This window comes from Elgaria multicarinata, chromosome 11, assembly GCF_023053635.1.
Source record: "Elgaria multicarinata webbii isolate HBS135686 ecotype San Diego chromosome 11, rElgMul1.1.pri, whole genome shotgun sequence".
NCBI classification, from domain to species: domain Eukaryota; kingdom Metazoa; phylum Chordata; class Lepidosauria; order Squamata; family Anguidae; genus Elgaria; species Elgaria multicarinata.
Window position 1 is genome coordinate 42,109,684 of NC_086181.1, and position 19,736 is coordinate 42,129,419.

At 42.2% G+C, this 19,736-nt stretch overlaps 1 protein-coding gene across 1 annotated transcript; it reads right to left on the reverse strand.

Annotated features, from left to right (window-relative positions):
- Positions 1 to 4,729: 4,729 nt before the first annotated feature.
- On the reverse strand, positions 4,730 to 15,837 carry LOC134405936 (vomeronasal type-2 receptor 26-like). The gene is made up of 4 exons (XM_063137183.1): positions 15,043 to 15,837; positions 13,988 to 14,215; positions 11,831 to 11,957; positions 4,730 to 5,634 (listed from the first exon to the last, which is right to left on the reverse strand). Exons 1-4 carry the CDS (start codon positions 15,835 to 15,837, stop codon positions 4,730 to 4,732), a joined length of 2,055 nt encoding a protein of 684 aa, XP_062993253.1.
- Between the last annotated feature and the right edge of the window lie 3,899 nt (positions 15,838 to 19,736).

A 19,736-nucleotide genomic window follows, 5' to 3' on the forward strand; every position in this document is an offset into this window, starting at 1 on the left:
CATGGTGAAGGAAGGAGGAGGGGGACCCCAATGTCATGTAGAAGCATATTCCATGAGTAGAGAGTTTCTGCAATGCCACCACCTCACACACAAGGCTTTGACATACACACCATCCTCAGTCTAAGCACCACCACTTCAATACCCGAGGAAGGGGTAAAAGGAAAAGTATACCCTTTCCCTTATAGCAGAGGGAAAAGGTAAGGAGTTTTGGAATAGGCTTTTCTGTGAATATAGCAGGCTGAAGGTTTAATGTAATGTGTTTATTTAAGAACTAATAGAGCAGGAGACACTACCATACTGACACATGGTTTTATGGTAGTAAAATAAAGAAAAAAATTATTGTAGTTTACAGCTCTTAGTTCTTTTAAATTCTAGTCAAATCCTGCCTATTCTTAAGAATACTGGTAGTAATAAATCTAATAATAACAATCCTTAGTCTCTATAATCTTATTTTTACTCACTCGCCACACAACTCCTGACAAGAAATCACACAGCTAAACACATCTACCTTCCAAACCAAATCACCAGCTGAACACCTCAAACCACTCAGCTCCCATATATAGACTCCTCCCCCTTTCCACAGCATCCCAGCCACACCCACTCAGTCCAACATTCCATACTCTCTAGAAATTAGGCATGTGCTCCGCTCCGATTAGAAGCGTAGAAGCAGGAGCGAATTGGCCTGCTCCGCCTTGCCCGGAGGTGGAATAGAAGCGGACCGCGGACCCCCAGAAGCAAGGCGAAGAGAAGCGCCCATTTTCAGAGCGCTCCTCTTTCAGTGGTCTGGTCCGATTGCCATCTTGAAACATTTCGCCCATAGGATTGCATTGCGGAAAAGAAAGGGGGATAACTGTGTTGTTTTTGAAGCTATCTTTCTGAAACTTCTTGTGCTTAGAGAGTCGTGGATGGGGGTCATTTTGAGCCTACTCTCACCTCTCTGCGTGGTGCAGTTCGCGTGCTAGAATTTTTTAAAAAGTAGGGTAAAGGCGGGGAAAAAGTTACCTGTTTCGATTGCTGAGGGGCAGAGTCAACTCCCGATCATGATCACATGATCCCAAGGTTGGAGGAGGGGATAGGCAAAACGGGTAACTTGGGATTCTGGGAACTTCTCTTTCTTAGTCTGAATGGACTTTTCCCAGTGTTTTTTAAAACAGTAGCCCCACCAAATGCACAAACACAACCTGAAATCATAGACTAAGCCAATAATAAGAGAGCACTGCTACCCACCCTAACTTTGGGGAACAACTGAAAAGATGTGGTGCAAGGGGATGAGCTCCCCTGGGGCATGCCATGTGGACGTTCCCCCACTCTCTCCTGTACTTGGAGGGCTATCAGAGCCCTCCAAAGAGAGTAAAGCAATGCCTATCATGAGTTGAAGTGAGAGCTTGACTTCTTAGTAGAGCTCTCGTGGTGGAGCAATGGCTTTCATGAGTTGAACTGACAGCGTTGCTTCTTAAAAGACTGGTCACTAGGACCAGTCAAATTGGCAGCTGCTTCCCCCTCCCCTGGGCACGTCCCCCTATTACTGGTAAAAGACAGATATAGCCTTTTTAAAAAGTTCTTCTTGTTGTTTATTCAGCAACACTGCTGCTTTTAATTCCACCACTCCTTTGTTTATTTATTTATTTATTCCATTTTATATGCATTACTGGCTTATCCTTGGCTCACTTCCTTATGCCCCCAGAAATATCTGCTGCCTGCCTGCCTTCCCTCCCTCCCCCCCTGCCCGCCTCGCAGGGATGTTGTGTGTGTCTGGCTTTGACTCAGGGGAGAAGTCCTTCCTGCGCTCAATTATTTATTTATTTATTTATTTATTAGATTTCTATACCGCCCAATAGCCGGAGCTCTCTGGGCGGTTCAAAAAATTAAAACCATTCATAATATAAAACAACTGTATAAAACCATAATATAAAATACAATAAAAAAGCTCAACCAGATAAAAACAGCAGCAATGCAAAATTACAAATTTAAAACACTTAAATTAGACTTTTGGAAGTTCCAAATCCATTTTTCAAGTGTGGTAGAAGATTCATAGGTTTATCTCTACTCCCCAATTCATAGCATGTTGGGATTTCCTTTGAAATGGCCCCATTGAGCTGTCTGCAGGTTTAAGCCCTGCCAAAAATCAGGGGATGATGGGACTGCCTTGAGTCTTAGCATGCATGTGTATCCCTGAATAAGCTGTCATGGTGGCGAGTTTGAGGTTTTTAACGACGGAGCTATCGAAAGGGGTGTGAATGGGGTGCCCAATTTTCATAAATTCCCCAAAAATCAGGGGATGATGGGATTGGCTTGAGTCTTGGCGTGCATGTGTATACCTCCATGAGGTGTCATGGTGCCAAACTTGAGGTTTCAAACTTTAACAGAAAAAAAGTTGTATACTTTTTTAGCTTAATGCAAGCCTATGGGGGGGAAATGGAGCTCCAATCCGGATCCGGAGCTCCGCAGCAGAGCAGAGCAGACATAGGCAGAGTGGGGGCGGAGCGAAGCAGCCCGATCTGCAAATCACAGATCTGGAAGAGAAGCGGAGCGGGGGGGGTCCGTGCACACCCCTACTAGAAATACTCACTTAGATATACCAAAGGGAATAGAAATGTGGGTAATGCCAAAGTTTCCGTCAAAGAAGGTCAGTTCCTGGATCCAACTGGATGTACTGGAGGCATGCCAGATGCCCCTGGTAAATTTCTCAGCTTCAAGGATCAGAGGGATTATACATTTCCAAAACTATTACAGATTTTTTTTAAGGTTCTGGATTTCAAGTCCCCTTTAAATAAATTTGATAGACATTAATTGTGGTTCTCATCACATTGGCAGGAAGCACTGAGTACCGCAACTTGAATCCAATCCTGCCTTAGAGTAATGAATATATACTATCAACATCTTCCAGTAAATAAGAAATTTATAAAGGAACCTTTCTAAATGTTTAAAACAAGCCTGATGGCAATATTATTTTTACCCATCCATCTCAAGAAGCACCAGTCCTTTCAGCAAAAGGAAAAAAAATCCACAACAGTGCTCATCTCTGCCCCTCAGCAATCGAAAAGGTAATCTTTTTCCCGCCTTTACCCTACTTTTTAAAAAATTCTAGCGCGCGACCCGCACGACGCAGAGAGGTGAGAATAGTCTCAAAATGACCCCCATCCACGACTGTCTAAGCACAATAATTTTCAGAACGATAGCTTCAAAAACAACCCAGTTATCTATGGGCGAAATGTTTCAAGATGGCGATCGGAGTGCTCCGCGGAAAGAGAAGCGCTCTGAAAATGGGCGCTTCTCTTCGCCTTGCTTCTAGGGGTCCGCGGTCTGCTTCTACTCTGCCTCTGGGCAAGGCAGAGCGGGCCAATTCACTCCTGCTTCTGTGCTTCTAATCGGAGCGAAGCACATGCCTAATATATACTATCAACATGTTCCAGTAAATAAGAAATTCATAAAGGAACCTTTCTAAATGTTCAAAACAAGCCTGATGGCAATATTATTTTTACCCATCCATCTCAAGAAGCACCAGTCCTTTCAGCAAAAGGAAAAAAAATCCACAACAGTGCTCATCCTTTATTAATTTATTATCCTGAGATAATAAATTTGCTATATACACAGCAAATTCCAAAGGGAATTTAGACCACGGGGGGATCTACACTAGTATATGAAAGATTGTATTTACAGTCATTGAACGTTTTGTTTTTGAACAATTTAAAATGTAGCAGTTTTTAAAATGTTTACTTACTCTTTCCGTGGGAATGCATTCCTTTTGGCCACACTAAGAAAATAAATCCATTTGTTCTATTCTGCCAATTTACCCTCCCACTTCTGAGACAATCCTCCACCTACAAACAATCCAGCAAGCAGAAGCCTCCCAAAAGTGAAACGGCTCCAACTTTGGGCATGGAAATTACATAAACATGCCCCAAGGAATGTTATTGGCTAATTAAGAACGACAGGAAACCCATTTAATATGATGAAATTGGACATATCATAAGAAATAGAATGACTTATTTCAGAGAAGTTCAAATTAAAAATCGGAGAACAGACAACAATAAAACATCTCAAACTACGTCATGTGGCGAAATAATACCAAACGCACACTTAAAAATGGTAAGACACGTTCTAACTTGACTAGTGTAGATCCCCTCCACTTCACAAGAAGTATACAATGCAGGATTGTTACTTGAGACCAAAATATTATATATATTTTACTCAGAAATAAGTGCAGTATCATTTAGCATCAGGATAGCTTGTAAAGAATTGTTCCCCATTACTTACCTAAGTGGATCACTAGATCTCACAATCACATTGTTGAAGAAAGATTAGTCATCAGACAATCTTCCATTATAAATTGAGGAGGAGATATGATTGTAGTTGAAAGGATCAGCTGATAGAGTAACCTGACCTGAATCCTGGACAGGGGTCTCATCTACACCAAGCAGGATATAGCACAATGAAAGCAGTATGAAAATGGTATATAAAAGGCAGGAGCCACACCACTCAGGACATAGTGGTATTAAAGTGGTATATGGTATGTGTCAATGGGCCCCAACAGTTGTCAGTGCATGACTTCAATAACGCTATGAAGCAGTAGTGTGGATCCTGCCTCAAATATACTGCTTTCTTACCACTTTCATAGTGCAATATCCTGCTTGGTGTAGATGAGGCCTAGGTCATTTCGCTCCACTTCCAAATATACCACAGTGGGGGGGTACAAATATCACATATAAAACAATACAATCATAGTCTCTTATTCTTTCTTTCTCCTAACTAGATTTTCTTTGCTGTTCAATTCAGGCCTCAGCAAAATGATGTAGCACTTGGGGAAGAAAATACAAGCCAGTAAACCAGCACTGGAGGCTAAGATAGAGAAGATCTCCACAGCCACCATGTATTTCCCCTTGGTGCTCAGGTACGTTGGAACAAACAACAACCAAACACTGCAAAAGATCAGCATGCTGAAGGTAATAAACTTGGCTTCATTAAAAGTATCTGGCAATTTCCTGGCAAGGAAAGCCACAATGAAGCTGATGATGGACAGAAGTCCCATATAGCCCAGGACACAGTAAAACATGATGGCAGAGCCTTCATTACATTCTGCTACAATCTGTTCAGTGAACGACTGCATGTCCAAATTTGAGAATGGGGGAGAGGTTCCAAGCCATACCATGCAAATACCAGCTTGGATCAAAGAGGGGGAAAGGACAATGGAGACAGACAGCCTTTTCCCCATCCAGCTCCTCATGTTGGACCCCGGTTTGGTGGACATGAAAGCGAGAACCACAGTGATGGTTTTGGCCAAAACACAAGAAACCACCACTGAGAAAATGATCCCAAAAGTAGATTGTCGGAGAAGGCAGGTTACTGTGCTTGGTTGGCCAAGAAACAGCAAGGAACAGAGGAAGCAGAGCAGGAGGGAGATGAGGAGAGTGTAGGTGAGGTCCCGGTTGTTGGCTTTCACTATGGGGGTATCTCTGTGCTTAATAAATGTTCCCAGTACCAAGGCTGTAACCAGTGAAAAAGAAACAGTGACCGAAGCTAAACTCAACCCTAAAGGTTCTTCGTAAGACAGAAAGGTGATCACTTTCGGGATGCAACTGTCCTTGCTCTTGCTTGGATATTGGTCATTTGGGCAGTTGAAGCATTCATACATATCTGGTTAAAAGGAAAAGAAATAGGGGACGTCAGTCTGCTACTATATGTGCAAAAATAAATCAATCTGATTTATAGGACCACATTTGATGTTGGAGTTGCTGATCATTCAATTTGTGGAGATCTGTCAACATATTCATTCTGTAACAGTTTTTCAGACTGCTTTGTTATGTTATGTGCTAAAAGTCAATATTTAGAGTTTAGCTACAGCTATCTGGCGTGGGCTCGTTCATGAAGTCACGAAGAGTTGGAAGTGACTGAACGAGTAAACAACAAGAAATCTGCACCTACATCACTTGCTGCTAGACGTCACTGGTAGGTGTTATTTAGGGGTGTGCACGGACCCCCCGCTCCGCTTCTCTTCCAGATCTGTGATTTGCGGATCGAGCCGCTTTGCTCTGCCACCGCTCCGCCTATGTCCGCTCCGCTCTGCTGCGGAGCTCCAGATCCGGATCGGAGCTCCGTTTCCCCCCCATAGGCTTGCATTAAGCTAAAAAAGTATACAAGTTTTTTTCTGTTAAAGTTAGAAACCTCAAGTTTGGCACCATGACACCTCATGGATGTATACACACGCACGCCGAGACTCAAGGCAATCCCATCATCCCCTGATTTTGGGGGAATTTATGAAAATCGGGCACCCCATTCATACCCCTTTCGATAGCTCCGTCAATTTGCACGTCAGAAACCTCAAACTCACCACCATGATAGCTTATCCAGGGATACACATGCACGCCAAGACTCCAGGCATTCCCATCATCCCCTGATTTTGGGGGAATTTATGAAAATCGGGCACCCCATTCATACCCCTTTCGATAGCTCCGTCAATTTGCACGTCAGAAACCTCAAACTCACCACCATGATAGCTTATCCAGGGATACACATGCACGCCAAGACTCCAGGCATTCCCATCATCCCCTGATTTTGGGGGAATTTATGAAAATCGGGCACCCCATTCATACCCCTTTCGATAGCTCCGTCAATTTGCACGTTAGAAACCTCAAACTCACCACCATGATAGCTTATCCAGGGATACACATGCACGCCAAGACTCCAGGCATTCCCATCATCCCCTGATTTTGGGGGAATTTATGAAAATCGGGCACCCCATTCATACCCCTTTCGATAGCTCCGTCAATTTGCACGTTAGAAACCTCAAACTCACCACCATGATAGCTTATCCAGGGATACACATGCACGCCAAGACTCCAGGCATTCCCATCATCCCCTGATTTTGGGGGAATTTATGAAAATCGGGCACCCCATTCATACCCCTTTCGATAGCTCCGTCAATTTGCACGTTAGAAACCTCAAACTCGCCACCATGATAGCTTATCCAGGGATACACATGCACACCAAGACTCAAGGCAGTCCCATCATCCCCTGATTTTTTGGGAATTTATGAAAATCGGGCACCCCATTTGCAGACGTGGACTGTTCTCTGACATTTGGACAGATTAAAAGAAAGGGAAGTGGGCACACTCACAGATGCCATCTAGACCCACTATCATGCCAAGGTACAAGGCAATCCCATCAACCCCTGATTTTTGGCAGAGCTTAAACCTGCAGACAGCTCAATGGAGCCATTTCAAAGGAAATCCCAAGATGCCATGAATTGGGGAGTAGAGATCAACCTAAATATGAATCTTCTTCCACACTTGAAAAATGGATTTGGAACTTCCAGAAGTCTAATTGAGCGCAGGAAGGACTTCTCCCCTGAGTCAAAGCCAGAAACAAACCATCCCTGCGAGGCGGGCAGGGGAGGAGGGAGGGAAGGCAGGCAGGCAGCAGACATTTCTGGGGGCATAAGGAAGTGAGCCAAGGATAAGCCAGTAATGCATATAAAATGGAATAAATAAATAAATAAACAAACAAACAAAGGAGGGGTGGAATTAAAAGCAGCAGTGTTGCTGAATAAACAACAAGAAGAACTTTTTTAAAAAGGCTATATCTGCCTTTTACCAGTAATGGGGGTGGTGGACGTGCCCAGAGGGGGAATCATCTGCCAATTTGACTGGTCCTGTCTAGGTACCAGTCTTTTAAGAAGCAAACGCTCACTTCAACTCATGATAGGCATTGCTTCACTGGGTTACTCGTTGGAGGGCTCTGATGGCCCTCCAAGTACAGGAGAGTGAGGGCACGTCCACATGCCCTAGGGGAGCTCATCCCCTTGCACCACATCTATTCAGTTGTTCCCCAAAGTTAGGGTGGGTAGCAGTGCTGTGTTTTTTCTATCTCTTATTGTTGGCTTAGTATATGAATTCAGGTTGTGTTTGTGCATTTGGTGGGGCTACTGTTTTAAAAAACACTGGGAAAAGTCCGTTCAGAATAAGAAAGAGAAGTTCCCCAGAATCCCAAGTTACCTATTTTGCCTATCCCCTCCTCCAACTTTGGGATCATGTGATCATGACCGGGAGTTGACTCTGCCCCTCAGCAATCGAAAAGGTAATCTTTTTCCTGCCTTTACCCTACTTTTTAAAAAATTCTAGCAAGCGAACCGCACCACACAGAGAGCTGAGAGTAGGCTCAAAATGACCCCCATCCATGACTCTCTAATTACAAGAAGTTTCAGAAAGATAGCTTCAAAAACAACACAGTTATCCCCTTTTCTTTTCCGCAATGCAATCCTATGGGCGAAATGTTTCGAAATGGCGATCGGATCGGTCCGTGGAAAGAGGATCGCTCTGAAAATGGGCGCTTCTCTTCGCCTTGCTTCTGGGGGTCCGTGGTCTGCTTCTACTCCGCCTCTGGGCAAGGCGGAGCAGGCCAATTCGCTTCTGATTCTCCGGTTCTAATCGGAGCAGAGCACATGCCTAGTGTTATTGCTACAGAGTGATGGGGTGATGCTTGTCTTAATGATGATGAAGTGATTTTAAATGCTTATTGCCCCCATGTGTCATGAAAAGAACATGATAGATTGAAGGAACAAGATAGTTCCAAAATTTTGGAAGCATTACTTACTAATTTGCTAGTTTCAACATTTTGGAAGCCTTATTTACTCATTTGATCTTCAACTTAGAGGTGGATCAACCATGTATGTACACAACATGGTCTCCCATTTTTTAAAAAAAGTCTTTGTGAACTGACCACACTTATTATTATTACTAAGGTTGAAGTGATCTCCTTCATTGCATATTTATTAGGTAAAGAAGTGTGGAATATTATCATATTGACAAGATAATATTGTATGCGGTCCTACCAAGGTGCTACATACTTTTATACTTTGAATGATTTTAATTTTTGTGAACCGCCCAGAGAGCTCTGGCTATTGGGCGGTATAGAAATGTAATAAATAAATAAATAAATAAAATACATATATACTCTTATGCAAGCACTGAGTCATTACTTACTCTTGGAGGGACGCCAGCTTTCGCTGACGTTTTCTTGGCAGGCCTTATAGCGGGGTGGTTTGCCGTTGCCTTCCCCGGCCGTGATTACCTTTCCCCCAGCTAACTGGGTACTCATTTTACTGACCTCAGGAGGATGGAAGGCTGAGTCAACCCGAGCCGGCTGCCTGAAACTAGCTTCCGCTGGGATCGAACTCAGGCCGTGGGGAGAGTTTCAGCTGCAGAAACTGCTGCTTTACTGCTCTGCACCACACGAGGCTATCTTTACTAGTGAGGTATAATAGTGAGGTATAATTTTTCTTCATAGTAGAGATTAGACAGCATTCATAGCTAACACTCTAGGATAGATATATATATATATATATATATATATATATATATATATATATATATATGGTTGAATAGTGATGGACAGACTCACCTCTGTCCGTATTTACTGAGTGATTGCTGAGCTGCTGCAGCCACCCACCCTCACTCCCTGTGCTGCATGAGCCACTACAAAGCCTGGCAAATGCCCTGCCTGTTTCCTTCAATTTTGCCTGAAATTTGACATTTGGATTTTCATGGAAATGTAATGAGAAGTAAATTGCCCCTTTACAAGTGCCATTTATGTAACTTTACATTCCCCCCCTTTTTATTGGGAATATTAACAAAATAGAACAGAAAATACATTGTGAAGAAAACATATATTATGTATATAGGATTATCTTCAATTTCCATCCTGTGTACCATTTTTTAAAAAAAAAATGGGGGGGGGGAGAGGTATACAAAGGTTTCAGGAAAAGCAGACCAGATAACCATGCATTTATCCACTTGCAAGTTGCGTCTATATAACACCTGTTCAAAAGTTGATAATGTTATTAAGTCCTCAATCCATTGCTTTATGAGAGGTGTGGATTTGTCCTTCCAATGTGATAGTATAAGTCTTTTGGCTGTGTCATGCCCTGCACAGAGTTGGAATTGGGAGATGAGGAGGAGTTGGTGGAGGCTGGACTGGCAGAGATTGCTGCGGAGCCCCAAAGGGAAGAGCCGATGCCAGCTGGGACCTCTGCCAGCTCAGGGGGCTCAGTGCCAGTGGAGACCATGGATGAGTTGCAGGGTGCGGAGGAGGAGGCAGACAAACCTGGCTTCAGCCAGCTGCGGGCTGAAAAGGAAACAAGGCCGCGGTCACGCCGCCTTTACCAAAAACGCCAGGCAATTAGGGAACAGCTGAGAGACCATGACTCAGCACTCTGACTCAGGATAAATACGCAGCCGTGAGCCAAGATGGATTTGTCAGAGATTATCTGAGCTTCCTGGCGAAAGCCTCGGTTCCTGCACCTTGTGACCTCGTGCCTTGCTCCCTGACTCTTGGTTCCTGATTCCGGTATTGGCTCCTGGACCCCGTGACCACGCCTTGCTTCTCCGGACACCTGATTGACCATGGACTGGTTTGTGACTACGCTTGCCTGTTATTGCCCCTGACTTTTGGACTGTTGTTTGGACTTTGCTGAATGCTGGCTGCGCTGACTCTGGACTGGACTCTTGACTACCTGCTTTGCCAACTCCCTAGACTTCAGACTGGACATTGACTACTCTGCCGTGCTTTCTATGAGTGCAAACTCAAGCCTCTGACTTTCCCTTCCCCAGTTGCTTGTGTTTTATAAATAAAACTGAACTGCTGTTTAGCTTCCAGCGTGTTGGTCGTTTATCTTTGTCAGCCTTTGGCGGCTTTCCCGGACAGGCTGTCATAAGGGCTCTGAAGATCCATCTGCGCTGACCATGTGTTAACTTCCGAGAAGCTGGTAGATGATTTAGGAGGACGTGCACATTGTTCCATATTATAGATTGGTTCAGTACAAAGTCCATCCTTATTGTTACCTCCTCCCAAAAAGGAACAACTATGGGGCATTGCCGAAACATATGAGTTAAAGATGTATTAGATGACAACTGTTATAAAGAGTCATGCTATCACTCATCCTGCAGGCTGCATATACAGCTTCGGCTGTTGGGCAGTATAAAACTGTAATAAATAAATAAATAAATAAATAAATCACAATCAGTGGCATTGATACCCTCATTTTCCATGGATTTCTCCAGTTCCTGTTTAAAGCTAAGTTTGTGGCCATAATAGGTCTCTATTTTGTGGCCCTTATTGGTAAATGACCTCCAAATTAGATAACTGCAATGCACTCTACGTGGGGCTGCCATTGGAAACTGCAGGTTGTGCAAAATGCAGCAGCCAGATTGAAAACCGGAACCAGAAGGTCGGAGCATATAAAACCGAATCTGGTCCGCTTGCATTGGCTGCCTGTATGTTTCCGAGCCCAATTCAAGGTGCTGGTTTAAACCTATAAAGCCTTACATGGCTTGGGACCACAATACCTGATGGAACACCTCCCCCGACATGAACCTACCCAAGCAGTATGTTGAACATCTTAGGTTCCCATCCGGGTGCCTACTCCGATGGAAGCTCGGAGAATGGCAAGAAGGGAGAGGGCCTTTTCAGTGGTGGCCTCTCAATTGTGGAATGATCTCCCCAACAAGGCTCACATGGTGCCAACATTGTTATCTTTTCGGCACCAGGTCAAGGCACTGAACAGCATATGCTGAGTTTTTTTACTGACTCCAGAATAGTTGTTTTAAATGGATATTGTCTGGTTTTGTTTCTATTTTATGCTTTTTATTGTGTTAAATTTTGTATATTTGTTTTTAATGTTCATTGTTTTTAACTTTTGTAAACCACTCCAAGAGCTTCAGCTATGGAGTGGTATATAAATAATAATAATAATAATAATAATAATAATAATAATAATAATAATAATAATAATAATTTAATCTTGCATTCTGGCCTGTTAGATACCCCAGTCACATACTTATTTGGTTGGAAAACTTCCCTTCAGGACATGGATCACAATCGAAGCAGCAAAATGTCTCCCCTTCACGCTTTCTCTTTTGATATCCAAGCTGGCAGAAGTCACTGCATACAGAAAGGGGAAGCACCTATTCATAAAAAAAATGAAGAGAATTTAGGCAGAGAGAAGCCAGTGTTAAGTTCATCAGATAAAATGCAAAAGAATGAGTGAACACTTGACCTTTGCGAATACAGAACACAGTATTTGCAAATAAATTGAAATGTGCCCAGTACATTCCTGAGCATGGAAGACATTTTTTCTGGATCTCATTTGTATTGCTTCCCGTTGTTTTGTGTGTTTTTGGTATATAAAAAAAATACAATAAAAATCTACTAATCCAGGGGTTGGCAACACAGCACCCACGGGCACAGTAACACCCGCCAGGAATCCCATGTATGTCTGGCTCAGTCCCCAATGGCCCCACTAACAAGGTCTTCCCAACTCACCTTCATGTTCACTTTAGCAGCTCTAATGGGAGAGAAGCAGTAAGAAGTGAGCATGACAGCAGTGGAAGCAGGGGTTGGGTGTGGAAGGAAACTGCAGGTGGCCAGAGGAAGAGGCAGAGCTGGGCATGGTGATGGAAAGGAATTGTGTGCACTTGAATGGGAAGTGTGATGGCAGAAGCAGTGGAAGGAAACTTGTGAGTGGGCTCCTAGAGGGAGGAGATGAACATGGTGTCCAGAAAGAGGAGGAGGAGGAGGAGGAGGAGGAGGAGGAGGAGGAGAAGAAGAAGAAGAAGAAGAAGAAGAAGAAGAAGAAGAAGAAGAAGAAGAAGAAGAAGAAGAAGAAGAAGAAGAAGAAGAAGAAGAGGAAAGGACAGATGGAATGGGAAGGAAATATCAATTGGGGGAAGATAGAGGAGGTAGAGAAGGAGGAGAGAGCAAAGGAAGTGAGGCAGGTGGCTACCAGGAGCAGGGCCTTCTCTGCTGTGGCACCCCGGCTGTGGAATGAGCTCCCTAAGGAGGTTCGCTTGGCACCTACATTATATGCTTTTAGACGCCAGGTGAAGACCTTTTTATTCTCCCAACATTTTAACAATCTATAAATTTTAAATAACATGGTTTTAAATTTGTAATTTTGCATTGCTGCTGTTTTTATCTGGTTGAGCTTTTATATTGTATTTATATTATGGTTTTATACTGTTGTTTTATACTTTGAATGTTTTTAATTTTTGTGAACCGCCCAGAGAGCTCCGGCTATTGGGCGGTATAGAAATGTAATAAATAAATAAATAAATAAATAAAGAAGAGAAAGAACAGATTAGGGGGAGATTGACTTCAAAGAGGGGAGGGGGAAGATAATCTACAAGGGTGGGGCAGGCAGAGTAGAGAGACTCACTGCCCCCAAATGGCAAATTTGCTTATAGGCCCAAACAGCTTGGTTATTCCTTTTCTAAGCTGAGTGGCTGATGCTTTCCATCCATGTTGAAAACAGTTATGACCAACTGATCTCCAAAATCTATTCTGAATGCTACCAAAAACAACAACTCTTAGCTAGCTTCATTACACACCTGGCTTCATCACATACCTGGCTTCAATATCGCCCTTTAATTTTTGAATGCTTCCCATGGCACTGATTTTATTACACTTTCAGGGAAATGATCTGACATGCTTAGGGATGCATTTTTAATCAAGATATACCCTGTTCAAACATCTTGCAATGAACATGGTCTCGAAAGCAATCAGCAAGTTCTCTCTGTACATGAACTTGCAATGTGATTTCTCAACTTCCAAAAATGTGTGTCTCATCATGATTTTTATTTTAAAAAAGTGTTCTTGTGCAGAATGCACTTAAAATAAAATATACACTTTTGAAAAACATGTAGAAACTTGCTTAAGTGATCAGCTGAAAATGCGTAAATTTCAGAGATGTGCAAAACTGTTGAGCACATTTGGAAAATTCAACAGTATGCATACATTTTCATGTGGGAAAGTAAACAAAGATGGCAATCTGATGAAACACAAGTCGTGGTGGAATTTGGAGGGCTTTGACAAGCTTGAGCTTTGCTTATTTGCACATCCCTAGACAGAGTCAAGTTATTTAGCAAAGTAATATTCAACACAGAGATCACCTATCCTGATTAGAAAGTTTCATCCAAGGATACTGAAGACTCCACACCTGGTTAAAGTTTCTGCGCCACTCAGCCATATCCTCATCAATGATGAATTGTTTTCCCTCTAAAGCATTAGGATCCACCCTTCCAACTTTAATTTTCAAAAAGGAATTGTTTGGAAATATCACCAGGTTCATGATATCAAAGCCAGTGACCAATACCCCTTTGTCATTAAAAGACACCGTTTCTCCAGCTGAGTTGTTAAACAAAGTACCTTGAAGAAATGAATGGAGCTAGTAGGAAGAGAAAAAGGAATAGAAAGAAAAAATGTTGTGAAAGTTTTCAAAATGCTTTCTTTGCTGCTGCACTTGCATGTACTCCCATCTAAAAGTTAGAAAATTGAGGTGTCCCCCAGCAATGGGCTGAACTGAATGTTGTCTATGAACTCCCATGGATGAGTATGACACTTTCCAAGAAAATGATGAATTCACTCAGCAGACATTCAGCCATCACAACTTGGGGCCAGAGATATGAAGAAGGATCTCCTTAAATAATAATTTGACCAAGACCTATAGTCTTCAATGGTTCTACTCTCTGTTTCCCTTATTGGGATGGCAGACCCCCCAAAATATGGCTAATATTTGCTCGCTGTTAATCCTTACGTCAAGTTTGGTTGAAATAAATCAAGTGATATTGAAGAGATAAGTCATTGCAAATTTAAATTAGCTACCATTTTGTTTTAAGGTGAAATTTTCATTAGGCTGAAAATCATTCCAGAAAGCAATAGAGTAAGTCCTGAAAGTTTCAGATGAAATGGATATACAGATTATGAGTCCATTGTGGACACACACACACACACACACACAGAGAGAGAGAGAGAGAGAGAGAGAGAAGAGAGAGAGAAGAGAGTGAGAAGATAAAAGATTAATCAAAATGTTGACATTGTGTATTTACGGTCATTTTCTCATTTTTATTGTGCACTTTGGGCATAAAACTCTGAGCACAGTTACTGCTGCTACCCCTAATAATAGCAATACATCATTCTCTCTCATTTCACAGATGACAAATTGCATCCTTTTTTTGTTTTATACAAGCATGATCATGAAAATTAAATCATTACCTGCCAAGGCTGAAGATGTTTACGTCTTTTACTCTCCACCATTACCCTGTGTTTGGCCCTAGATGAATCCATGGCATGGAGAGCATTTGCTACAGCATAGACAGCATTATAAATGCTATAGCTGTGACCACTCATGCTCATTTCAAAAACAGTACTAGGTAGGTTCTCCAGCTTTTCCTCCTCAGTGCAAATTTTATCGCCATCTATTAGCTCCTGGGAATTCAGAATTGAACATTCAAAAACTTGTTCCCAGAAATCTTTGAGAAAGCCATCTCTTTGTCTCCAGTCAGGTTTTCTGTTCTGAACATACGTCTGGAACCCTTGAGGTTCATTTGAGTGAATTGCAAAGGAAATGGTTCCTTGGAACATTTCTAAGTCAAATCTTCTTGTAACACCTGTTACTATTAACTCCATCTGGGCTGTCATAATCCAGACTTTGCCAACAAAAGTGATGTCCAAATAATCAGAAAGAAAGTTGTATTTAAAGGTGAGTAGCCACATAATAGTCATAATATCACCATAGGTAACAAAGGCTCTGGCTGTACTATTCATGCAAGATACAAAGGTATCTCCAAACCTAACATCCTTTTCAGAGTCCCCAAAGATACGGCCTTGGCGTGGAAGCCTAAGTGTGAAGGCTGGACAAATTCCACCCTTGGAAAGCAGTGGTTCCACAGTCTTCAGGAAATATGCTCCACTGTCATCATCCACAGCAAAGAGCCCAACCCATGTCCAACCAAAATGCTGAAGAAAATAGATAATCCCCATATACTCGTGCACTTCGTCTGAGACCATGCGATAGAAGGAAGGGAACTTAGTGGATTCATGCTGTTCTGGAGGAAATGAGCCATACGCCAGCTTAAACAAAATATACAGAGGATTTAGAGATAATTTAAAATATTATTTATTTATTTATATTTGTACTGAGTACTACTTGACAAGGGCATGACCTACACTACTGCTTTAAAATGGTTTATAACAGTAGTGACAACAGTTGGGGTCCAGGGCCAGATCTACACCAAGCCGGATACAACACTTTAAAAATGGTTTTAAAATGGTATATGCAATATGTCCTGGGCCTGAACAATTGTCAAAACCATTATAAACCGGGATAAGCAGTAGTGTAGATCCTTCCCAGGACGTACTCCATATACAGTTTTCAAAACGTTTTGAAAGTGTCATATCCTGCTTAGTGTAGATCTAGCCAAGATAATATCCTTATTTGAATGTTTACCATTGGTGAAAAATAGCCATTTCAAACTAAAGGACTCTTCCCTCAGAAAGGGAGTAATGTGATGGAAATTCCCAGAGAGAAGCAGAGTAAAGAGAAACAAAATCACCCCCACACCAAGAAAAGAAATAGGATTTCAAAAGTGGGGAGGATTACTCTATGTAATCCAATGCCGAGTCCCTACCTGTGGAATATCATAGAGTCCTAAAATATCTGCTATATGGAAGGAGGTATCAGAGGCAAATCCACCAATGACAGCCATTGTATTTTTCCAGGTGCCACATTCATAGTTGGGGACAAATGTATGTGATCTGAAGAGCAAATCCAGAATAGTGCGGTAGGTCATCATCTCAGAGTAGTAGCTGTCATAGATGTGGAACCCGACTGTGACATTGGGCAAAATCTTAGGATCCTCGTTGATCTCATTTACAGCGAATGCCAAAGCCAGGAGGTGCTGGTAGAATTTTGTCACCATGCTGCAGAAAGAGTTATATGCCTTTTCATAAATGAATCCTACAATGTATGCAATTGTTTTTCCTGGAATGCTAGACTACTCCACACTTACACAAGCCAAACTAAATTGTGAACTGATCCTCCCTCCATATTACCTACACTACTCTACTGTACTTTATTATAATAAGTTTGCTCCTTTGTGGGACTGAAGTAGCGAAACTATCACAATCATACTAAATGTAAATTAGAAACAGAAGAATCATCGGTTATCTAAGGGCTCATCTACACCAAGCAGGATATTCCACTATGAAAGTGGTATATAAAAGGCAGGAGCTACACTACTGCTTTATAACTGACAACTGACAACTGTTGGGGCCCCTGACACATACCATATACGACTTTCATACCACTTCCATAGTGTTATACCCTGCTTGGTGTAGATGTGTCATGGGCCCCAAAAGTTGTCAGTGCACTTCAATACTGCTATGAAGCAGTAGTGTGGCTCCTGCCTTTTATATACCGCTTTCATAGTGGAATATCCTGCTTGGTGTAGGTAAACCCTAAGTTAGGAGAGGGAGAAGGGGAAAAACCATATTGATAGAGGTGACAATGAAAAAATTTGTAAATGTGTGACATATAAATAAAAAGTGTCAGAAGTTGGAAATCAATAAGCCACAACAAACCAAATGTTGTACCATCTAAAAATATCTATTGGTTCATTTACCTGGTAAATGTTCTCATATAATGTTTTTTTCCCCAGTTTTCAGGAGGTGACATGCATTCGCAGGAACTGAACAAATATATTTTACATGGTATGTGTGTTATATATTATTTATTAGAGAGGGATGGCCAATTTTAAATGGTGAGCAAAAATGAGCAACAGCCACAGGCATATTGTGATATTCTTTCCAGGGAGGAATTATATATTTTTAAAAAAAAAATCAGGGGAGATACTTCCATTAGTAGTGCAGTGTGCATATTTTCCTTCCTCCCTTCTCCCCAATTTATCTGAGAGTTTGCTCCACTCCCTGCAACAGAATGGCTTGGGTATTTCACAACTATTTGCTCTCTTTTTTTCCAAGGTTCTTGGGCCAATACCAAATCTTGTCTTCTCAGGTTAATTTATTCTAACAAAGAATGTTGCATTCTGCCTAAGGCCAGATCATTACAAATCTGGAATGAAAAACAGGATGCAACTCTATGAAAGTAGTGTATGGAATGTGGATTGTGCCTCAAAAGTTATCAGGGCACTTGAATACCTCTGTAAAGACCATCTCTTATCCCAGGGATCGTGCCAGGACCATCCCTTTGCATCCACAGGATGCACAGGGGATTCCACGGGCAGGGAGGGATGATCTCTCCATTTCCCCAGGATAACCGGGATGGCTTTTAGCCCAATTTTTCCCATGGTCTCAGGATTGTTCTGAGACCGTGGGAGGTGTGGGCAGCCATCCTGGTTTCATCCTGGCTCCTCGCAAGTAAACACGAGGAGCTGGGAACCAGGCATTGGGCCATTGGAGTTTGGATGGGGGGAGTGGGATCTCTCTTTTAAAAAAACAAAAAAACCAACCTTATCATTGTAGTCCTCATGTGCTCATCTTTAATAATAAAAACAAAACGGTGGGTGTGATGTCCTCCTACCTCCCTGGATGTCGCATGCCATGTGATCTACTGGTTATGATCACATGGCATGCGATCCTCTCCCCTTCCTCTCCCCTTCCTTCCCCAGTGTAGGCATGCTCTAGATCTTGCATCACCCACCCACCCACCCACAACCATGATCTTGCATCACCCATCCACCCACCCACAACCATGAAGACACAGAGCAAATCTTTTCATATTGTTGGGGGGGCATGTTTAGGAGAAAGACTCATAAAATAATTATGTTGAAGAAACAAATATGCTGATTACCACATCTCTGGTTTGAGAACTCTTAGTTCCTCTGCTTTATATTACTTAGATATTTGAGCTAAGATGATATAGGAAGGGGAGGAAGAAGTTCCTTACACAGGAAAATCGATGCCCAGCTCCTCAGAAGGGTGCTTCATGAAGGCTACTTCATTGAAAATATAAATGATATGAGAGGCAATCCCACCAATGAGGATAGCCCCTGGCTGATACCAATCATGATGAACTGGGATGGCATCCATTCCAGGGCAAACTGCCTTAACTATTTTGCACTCCTTGAAAGACAGAAGAAGAAGCAAAACCAGGAACTTCATTGTCCTAAAAGCAATGTTTCTATCTCGGGTAGAATCTCTTGTGTCTTCGTGCAGTTTCACCACAGGCCTCAGTTCCCCTTCAAAAATAAGGATCTGTAACAGAAGATTCTCCCAATATTACATGGTAATAAAAAGCATATGAGCCTTATCTTTAAGTCAATATCAACAAGTATAGGAAGGTATGTCTTGAAAAGGAGCATCAGGCATGCATTTTTTTGAACTGAGGATCATACAGCAAAAGCGGAAAACTATGAAAGTTCAATCTGACAGAGCCCTGCCTGCCTCATACCCTCACTCCAGCTTAGACAGGCGGAAGAGGAGAGTTTTATAAACACTTTCTGAATTCTTTATTGAGTCACAGTTTCTAGTGATTTCTGGAAAGGTGCAGAGGTTCTGATCAGCTCAGCTAATTATAGTGGTGTAGATAATTATAGGGCGAGATCATTAGATCTCCGGAGGTTTCACTCTGCCTGGCACCAGTGGTAGGAGATGTGTTTTTCTATTCTTCATGAATGGAGACCAAGTGGGAAGCGAGATCCAAGATAACCGGACTGAGTGAATTGGAAGAGGAGAATTTGTCCCCAGGTGAAGGCAGGTTGAAGGAAAAATAACAAGTCAGGTTAGAACAAAAAAGAAGACTTCTAATATCTTCCTTCTTACCACATGCAATGATAAGTCAGAATACGTATTGTTCCTACACAGTGAAAACACTCTTAAAGTTTTTGTCCATGTTCTTCTACTAGGGAGTAAGAATAATTCTCTTTATTATGTACAAATAATCTGATCTA